At 43.6% G+C, this 9,612-nt stretch overlaps 1 protein-coding gene across 1 annotated transcript in view; it reads left to right on the forward strand.

The window, feature by feature from the left end:
• NGF (nerve growth factor (beta polypeptide)) overlaps positions 1 to 431 on the forward strand; it is a 745-nt gene extending 314 nt beyond the window's left edge. The window contains exon 2 of the mRNA XM_010187753.1: positions 1 to 431. Within this exon, the coding sequence (XP_010186055.1) occupies positions 1 to 431 (431 nt within the window).
• Positions 432 to 9,612: the final 9,181 nt, after the last annotated feature.

Consider the following 9,612-nt stretch of genomic DNA (forward strand, 5'->3'; position numbering starts at 1 on the left):
CGGTGGCAGGGCAAGGACAGAACACGGGATTTCTCAGCAGCGCAGGTTCTCTCAACAGGACTGCCAGGACCAAGAGGACCGCGCACCCCGTGTTACACCGGGGAGAGTTCTCGGTGTGTGACAGCGTCAGCATGTGGGTTGGGGACAAAACCACAGCCACTGACATTAAAGGTAAAGAGGTGACGGTGTTGGGAGAGGTCAACATTAACAACAACGTTTTTAAGCAGTATTTTTTTGAGACCAAGTGCAGGGACCCTAAGCCAGTCTCCAGCGGGTGCCGAGGGATTGATGCAAAGCACTGGAACTCTTACTGCACCACAACACACACCTTTGTCAAAGCGCTGACAATGGAGGGCAAGCAAGCAGCCTGGCGATTCATTCGGATTGACACAGCCTGTGTGTGTGTGCTCAGCACCCTGAGATGGGTCTAAACCCCATGACGACATCCTCCTACCCCCCCTACCTCAGTCTGTAAATTATTTTAAGTTATAAAGGACTGCATGGTATATTTATAGTTTATACAGTACAGAAAGAACCTCATTATTTATTAAACTCTTTTGGAAACCTTTTGTGTTTTGCAATTTATTTACTGTCAGAATGTTTATAAATTTGGAAAGGGCAGTGTCAGGAGGAAGGAGCCAGGCTCTGCTCTGGGATGTCCAATGCCAGGACAAGGGGCAATGGGTGCAAGCTGGAGCATAGGAGGTTCATGTGAACATGAGGAAAAGCTTTGTCAGTGTGAAGGTGCCAGAGCATGGCCCAGGCTGCCCAGAGAGGTTGTGGAGTCTCCTTCTCTGGAGACACCCAAAGCCCTGGCCGTGTTCCTGTGTGACTGCTCTGGTGATCCTGCTCTGGCAGGGGTTGCACTGGGGGATCTCCAGAGGGCCCTGCCAACTCCTGACATTCTGTGTGATTCTGTGTGTGAGACAGAAACCACTCCTGATAATCACTGGTATGCCACTGCTCAGCCCCCTCTGGTAGGTGGTTATGGTGTGGGACAGCAATATTCCAGTGAGAATGTTTTTCTCCCTCCAGAACAACATATTTGCAATATTTGCATGAATAGTCAGTTATCTGAAAGGTCAAGGAGCGGGCAGTTTCCTGACTGTCCTGTGTCCTCCAAATAATGCTGACTTGTTCTGGAGCAGGGGGAGGCAATCCTTAAGGAATCCTTACAGCGCAGTCATGCCAGCATCGCATGCCCTGACACAGGAACAGAACACGACAGCAGCAGCAGCCACCTGCCAGTCACCGCAGGAGAAACGCAGGGAGATCAGTGAAACACGGTATTCTGAAGCAAGGAAAAATGCAGAATTGGAGCAGAGACCCGTCAGTGCTCTTTGGTGGCCTTAAAGCAATGGACAAAAGTAACAAATCTGCTTTCGAAGTGCTCTTTGCCATACATGACACGATGCGACCAGGGCTAAATGAAGCTGCTACTCATTCAGGACTTCCAGGGTTATGGAGGCTGCCATTATTTTACCACTGATAATAAAAATGCAATTGAAAGTGTCTTGTGAACACACTTGGTAATTCCAAACATGTGTAAGACTTGGCTTTTCTTCAAAGAGCCCTGAAACTGAGGGCTTTCTTCTCAAAACGATCTTGGGAGCTGCCATTCCTTCCTCATCCAGCCCAATCAGGAGCTCCTCTGAGCACATTCTCACCGAGAGCAAGGTGCTACTGCCTATAACACCCAATCTGAGGGACAAAGAGCTGTCATTAAAAGCTCTATGAACTTCTGGTACAAATCTGGACCTCGATTAAAATGTCTCTTAATAAACATTTAGCTGTTTATTATGGGGTTTATTCAGTCTTGCAGATATTGATGTGATCTATTCCACATTTATCCCTTCAGCTGATTCTTTACTTTGTGCTCCCAAGACTGCAACTACACTGCTTCATCATTCATGCCAGCGATCTACTGGCATTTCTCGTCTGTTCATAAAAAAGGTCTCAAAAGGGAGGGCGGAAGAGGGCAAAGGACAGGTTGATGCTTTCACACTTGATCTTGATCCCACTGTCAATTGCAGAATCTGGAATTCCAGACTGAGAGCTACAAATCCAAGTCTGTAACTTAAACTTGAAGGGCGCACATCATTTCTCTCCCTGCACATGTGGTGTTGTTACGGCTGTGTGACACGTTGATGTGACCAATGATCTACTGAGAAGTGGTGACGTATTTCAAAAAGTTAATTTAATGAGAATGTGGGGATTTATGATTATAAAATAAGAAAAAGCTGAAAAAGTGCACCCAGAGAGAGAATTATTGCCGTATTTCAATTTCTGTATTAACTGTGCGCTCAGATGGCAAAATAGGGCTCCATCTCTGACCATAGCTACAGAAACCCAATCCCCCTCCAGCACTCAAACGTCATTCCACTCACAGATGTCTGCACGATGTTTTAAGACCAGAATTTAAACCAACAGTAGTCCTGGCTGTTCTTGCAGTAACTGGCATCACATTTCCCTGTTACCTCCAGGAACAGAGAAATATTCTTGATAAAGCCCAAGCACAGAGTTTCACGCCGTGTAAAGAGGTTGGTATCATACGATAAGGATACCCTGAATAGAGTACGGCATTGACTGCCTGAAGGTGTAAGGAATCATCATCTCTGGACACGCCAGAGAACAGGGGAAGCCATCAATTCTTCTGCTTTGAGTGAGACGCAAGAACTACAAGATTTTCAGTGACATCTGCCACTATCTGTGTGCTCATTTCTCAAGAGCACTTCTGGTACCCACAGCTTCTCCACTTCTTTTGAAACAAGTGCTACACACGGCTGGATCCTCTTCTGACTGTTTAAGAAGTCTACCAAATATTACCTTATACAAGCTTGACAACCAACCGCTTCCCTAAAGACAAAGTGCCTTCATTTCTTCTTAAAGCCTTACTTATAAGGACTGAAAACAATTACGGCCATGACAAAGGAAAGCTACTTCATATAAGATCAGCTGGAGGGAACCGATTTATTGGAAGAACTGCATAGTCACTGTTATAAGAACCTGAAATGTATCTCTCTAGATGCTGAACAAGGACAAGGTCCTTGCATTTAAAAAGCAAATCAGACCAGATTTGGTTTCCCCTTTAACCAAATGCCATATGCATGACACCAATGATTTCACTACCGCACATCTGGTCTGACTAAGGAGTGCACGCTGAATTTTGCCTGGAGGAACACAGATTGCTCTCTAGAAAGATGAAGGACCATCATCAGTTTCCATCACCTAACATGGGACTCATCCTCTCATCACTGCTGTTATTGCAGTTTTGGTTTGGTGGTGGTTTTTGCTGGGGGGGTGGGGAGGAGGCCGACCACGTATGTCTGAAATCCTCCTGGTTACGCAATCGTTCCCACTGCGAGTTGATGCCAAAAGCCTGGAACGCCAGAAAGGCCATTCAGACGCCTGGACGTGCAATGAGGTCGTACTTCACTGGACCTTGCCATGATTATTTTCACTTCAACTGCAGCACAGACAGGAAATTTTGACAGAGAAAGAGCCACTTTACAGAACAGTCATGCTTTCTCTATGCGCTTCCCTTCATCCCTTACATGACAATGTGGCTTCATTCTCTACTCCCGTACTGAAAGGGAAATGCTGTGGAAGCCACACCCTTGCCAGCTTTTCTTTAGTGAGCAACACCTTTCACTAGAGCAATTACAACCACTCCCAGGGAACTTACTGCAGGGCTTGGAATCACTGTGTATTGTATTTTCACTTTTCTCCGGCTGTATCCTAGAGGCATTCTTTGCTCTAGAAAAGTCAGTTATATGCCTACAAGTAAGCTACTCTGATATGGTGTCTCTAGCATTAAAAAACAGTCATTGGACCTGACATGCAGTCTTGAATTCCAGCACTTGCTCTGTATAACCACTGCAGATTGTACATTGATGCTCCAGTAGCACCCTCCAACCAAACTGCTTTATGAAGTGAAAAGGAACTAGAAAAAAACGACAGAACACTGCATGTCACAGCCCAAAGTGGAACAGAATGCAGAATAACCAGTATACAGCAGTTTAATATTTAAAGAGCACAATCCACCACAACACCTGGGCACAGCGGGCAGGGCCAAAACCAAGAAAATACAGGACAGAATCATCCAACCTCCAGTCTGACCAGGAGACAGCATCCACTGTTTTAGACAGCAAAGGGGAATCATGACAGGACCAACATCTCCTTAAAATACTGCCAGCCAGCATCAAAGCACAAAATCCACCATACTTACTCTGCAAACTGGTGTTTCGCTTAATACTCAAATTCAGTCACTGTGGAATGGCTCCTTCTGCCTGGAAAGGGCAAGCCTGTACTGAAGGCACTGACTCATGGATTTTCTCTTTTGTACCACTTCTGTTTACATAATCCAGCATACACAGCGGCCTCTCTTCATGCATTTAGCAAGATCTCGCCCTGAAGTTTGTGATCCAAAGCGTGATCATTCGAGAAATGAATCACGGAGTTGTAAAGGTTATGCAAGAACATTCAATCTAGGTAATACCTTTAGCCTCTGATGAACACAGCACAGATGCTCTTGGCGCCTCTATGAGAGGCCCATCTGCTGCTGCTACTGATCATCTGCATCCTATGGGGATTTTGTTCTGTGTTCCTTTCTCCTCTTGAATCATTTGATTTGGTCAGATTCCAACTCTACTGCACAGAATCCAACTCTGAGAACAAGTTAGGCTGTGGCAGGAAGGAATGTGCACAATCTGAATTCCCCCGAGAGAGATCTATTAACTAATAAATAACAAGACTTTCATTACAGGTTCTAATTAAAACAGAACTTGACTGATTTAGGAGTTAAACTGTGTACTAATTCCAAAATTCAGTTTGATATGTACCAGTAACATTCAAGCTCTATCCATTTTCATTTTGTATTGACTTGATGCACAGTAAAAAAAGGAAGGGGTGAAAAAAGTGTTCATGTCACCACCTGCAAATGACTGCTGTGGTTCTAGGTTCTTCACACAGATTGGAATGCAAATTTCTAACAACAGATGCACTGTGAGTGGGATAACATTCTAGGTGTGCTGAACATAGGAAAGAGCCACTGAATAGGTAAATAACGAAAGAGCATGTACGATTCATTAGACAACACCCACTGTGTCACACCTGTGATTGCAAGATCCGAGTTTTTTGTGTTTTCTCACACAAAAAATACAACAATTAATAAACCATTTCCTATTAAGGTAGTAAAAAAACTGAGCAGACAGATTTTGTACAAATATTTCAATAGCTTTTACATCAACTGATAGCAATTATAAGAAATTTTAGCCATAAATATTGTTTAGCAAACAGTAAAACTAGAGGCTTAGGTTAAAAATATTCTGAATCAGAGCAGCTGTATGTAACTAGCCAAGATGAAGAACTGAAGGTGACCAGAATGCAAAGAGTGCACGAAAAGTCCCTCATCTTTCATTAGTTTCCCAAGACTATAAAATCAGAATAGACAAGGAGAGCAGAAAGATTTTAGTATCATGGAAATCAATGCAGGTGATTAGTAACATAGGAAAGGCAGTATCTGATGGGAAAGTGCTGCTCTACACTGGGATGTTCACTGACCGGTGATGAAGTCCAGTTCTCTCAGTCTATTAGGACGAGTTCTTGCAGCTCTTTCAAAGGGCACTCCCAACGCAGGGCACTGAAGCCAAACACAACAAACTGTGGAAGGGCTATTGTTAGCCTGCAGCAAACAACTTCTCAGATGTCAGAACTGAAGCAAGTTAAGAGACAAGTTAAATCCAGGACAGTCAGGCACTGACACCATTTTCAACAGCCATCAAATGTGTCTGTCTTGCAGTTATCTGACACCTACAGTATTAGAATTACTACACACAACTGTTGTTATCACTGAGCTGTAAAGACCAGGTAACATGCAGCTACTTTTTGCCACAAGACTGCCAGCTACCAGCTGGAGCAGAAAAGCCATCTATAATAAACTTCATCATCATCTTGCTTCACTCCTTGCCATGTAAGTATAGTGACCTCCACATAATGCAGCCTACCGTATACTGAAGGTCCTGTTACAATTAATGACTGATCGCTGACACATGAAAGAAAAGAACAAACCAAGCCAAACACTGTTTAGTTCACTTGCACTTGACAACCTCCTGTTGGAGTTTCCATGCTTCCTCCTCGTTGCTGTCAGTCAGTCCCCACAGCTGGGAGAACTGTGGCGATAAAGCATCCAAAAAAAGCTCAAGGCTTTCTGCTGTGTTGAACCAGTTCCTCTGATGACAACTTCTGCAGCCAGCACAGGGAGGAGAGTGGCACTATGGAAATTAAGGCCATACAAACCAGGAGCAGCAGACTTCTGTATAAGCTCAGCACTGCTAACAAACGCACCACTTTCCATCCAGTTCAGTTACATCAAGAGATTGCATCTTTCTGAAACTGGAAGAAGGTGGTGTCCCCAGCAAGTTATCATCAGCCTAGACATTTCCTGCAAACTTTCACTGGAGTTACTGAGTTGTCCTCATTCAACCAATGTTTTAGAGACATTACAGGTCCTAATTTTCTGATTTATTTAAAAATAACCAAGCATTTCTTTAGAGAATTTAACACACAGTCTGTCTTATCTACAATGGATTTGGGACAAACTGGAATAAGTAATATCCCATTTTCCCTAAACTCAGGTGACCTTCAACTTTACCATACTGCTTAGACATCGTCTAATGCAGGTGAAGAGATGACTCACTCAGTGATTAATAACCTCCAATACAGCTGTCATCTGCAGCAAGCCTTAAACACTGACTTCTGAACATCAAAGCTATGCATGGGCAAACAGGCGTAATCAAAATAACAAATGAGATTTTGCAAACTGGAACTGCTCCTGACTTCTTCAGCACTAGGCTGAAAAATGATGTTTATTGTACGAGTTTATTCCTTACGTTCGGAACAACAGTCATTCTCCAGATAAAGAACGCACTCACAGCAGTCTTGCCACTGATCCTACGCTACAAGATGAGTCAACAAATTCTGGTTTTCTGTTAGCCAGTTCTAAACGAAACTTACATTTGAGCATAAAAGGCGATTCAATAAACATTTGCCACTTCTGCAGCATTGCCTTGTATTTACCTACAAACCGCTGCCTTTTTCATAACGCTGACATATGTAGGAAATGGCTGTACTACTAAGTACACAGCTGACGCTAACAACTTAAAATCAAACAGGCTAGTTTGCATGTTTCTGTTTTGTTTTAGTGAATCTTCTCCATCTCACTCTTATTTCTCTTTTATATCCACGCACTGATTTTTTTGTGCTCAGGACCTAGCTTATTAATACCCTTTTTGAAATGTCCCTCAACAGCAGTAGTTCTCATTCCATTTTTGCCCATTTTTCACAATACTTAGGAACTTTGCACCCAATCCCATAAATCTTCATTTTCTGTTTTGCTGCCAGTTTGTTTCTCAAGCTGCCACAGGAGCTGCTCTGACTCACGCACCAGGCAGGTGGCCATGCACACAGGGCCCAGCCAAGGGACCTGGCCCTTCAGAACAGGTATCCTCTCCTTACCTAAAGGGCGTTCCCTGTCAATACCCGAAACTGAAACAGCAGTTGGAGAGCAACCAGGCCACAGTTTTAGCTGCTTACAATCAAGTAGTAGATGGAGGAATGAACGCATATTTTACTCTCCACAGCTCACACAGAACAGGCCGCAACAACGCCAGTGCTCCTGCCAACATGCTTCACTCTGCCTGACAGAGCCTCTGTCATCCCAGCACCTTAGATCTTTCCCTCAGATATGTATTAAATGCTGCATTTTGCAACTTGAGCATAAGGTACAGCTGGAGACAAAACAACCACTCCGCAGCGTTCAGAGCAGTCCATGGGAATAGCAGACTCTCTGAGTCATTCGCCTCCTTTGTAGGAGAGTTCTGCAATTCACTCCCCTGGAAAACTGCTAAATATACCTCTTTGCAAGGCCGATCATTTTCAGATACCTTGTAGACGTAAGGAAGTTACTATGTAGGAAATGAATGATGACTTATGCTGATCTGAGGCAGGAATGAAAACGAGCACAAACATCTACGCTCAAGGCATTTATTTAAAAGTCGACAGTTTCCTGCTGGCAGTCTTCATGCAGGTACCCCGTCTCAAGCAATCATTGTGAAGCCCCAAAATACTCTTTCAAAGAAAATGTACATTTTTTGAAAAGGCTTTTTTTTGTGGGTTGAGTTTTTTTGTTTGGCTGAATAAATAAAGTGTCTGCAAGGATTAGAAAAAAATAAAAATCTTTCTGGGCTGAGTCTAGTTGCTTTCCTGGCTTTTTTCCAACGATGTTCAAATCAGGGGTTGTTCAAACTAGCAAACAGTAGTTTTGTGGTTTACTCGTACAAAAAATTGGGAGCTCTGGTATTTTTTTAGTACATATTGCTAACAGGGTTCAAGAGTACCCTCTTCTCTGTCATGTGGCTCTGGCTGTGCATAAACATTGCTTTGACCAATAGGGGCAAATTTAGATACTTCCCAGAATGATTTGTTGCATTCTCACGACAGTTGCGATCCCAGACTGGATTGGATCCAGTGGGAAAATGTTTAGTAAAGTATTGCACCAAACAACACTCCTGAGAGATGTGCCTGTGGTTTGCCTATAACAGAAAGTAAGGTTACAGAAAGATATTAAAAAATGTCATGCTATGATTGTATGTTTCAGAGTGAATGATTTCTTCACAGGGAGTAATACTCCAAAGAGATTTTAGACCAAAAAGATTGGGCATCCAGCAGATGTGCAGTGATGCTCACGATCTCTCAACACCAACCGCTTGGTTCAGCTCTGTGTAACTCAAATACCGTGACAGTCCAGAATGGAAACCAGAAAGAGAAAGGAGGTTCATAGGGAGACTGGAAAAGGAAGCAATCACTTAACCCTCTCCTCCAAACACCCGACCCACTCGATTTCAGGTTTCCAGAGTCTTTAGGAAATATTTGACTAAAAAGACTGGACTCACTCCTCACTCAGTGATGAAACGGGAGAGGTACGCACATGGGGACTGGGAGTTGGAAGGCACAAATGAGCATGAAATTGGAAGCAGGAAAATGGTCTTAGCACTGCTACTGTGCTGCAATAGCCAGAGCACAACCAGCAGGTTGAGAAAAGCAGCTATTCCCCTCTATACAGCAGCTGCCACAGGCCACTGCGATCAAAACCACCACAGAGAAGTACCAAGAGCGCACGGTCACTATTAGGAGGTAAAAATGCAACTCGGTTGAGTGGCTGGCTTTGGATGCCAGGCATAAGCAGTCTGCCACAGAGGTAGTTTCACCTCCTCAAACATTTCTACCTGCACCCACATTTTATTTACAGATTTGGTGCCAGATTTGGTTCCCATTCACTTAAGAGGTGTATGCTGGAACAGCTAAAGTCAAACCATGGCTCCTTTGGTGCAGTCAGGAGCGACACTGCGCAGTGGCTGGGGGCAGACAGTTTATGTCCACCACAACTTACAATTCTGCAGGAATACCAATGGTGCCTTTAGTGTCTCAACTATTTTAGAGCCTTAGCTCCGATACCAGCTTAGCCCACAAGTTGTTTCACTGTGAACACACAAAAAGCAAAATTATAAAACACTTCTACCAAAATATTTCTGATATTATATATATATTATATAT

Source organism: Mesitornis unicolor, unplaced genomic scaffold, assembly GCF_000695765.1.
Source record: "Mesitornis unicolor isolate BGI_N332 unplaced genomic scaffold, ASM69576v1 scaffold7017, whole genome shotgun sequence".
Classification (NCBI taxonomy): Eukaryota; Metazoa; Chordata; class Aves; order Mesitornithiformes; family Mesitornithidae; genus Mesitornis; species Mesitornis unicolor.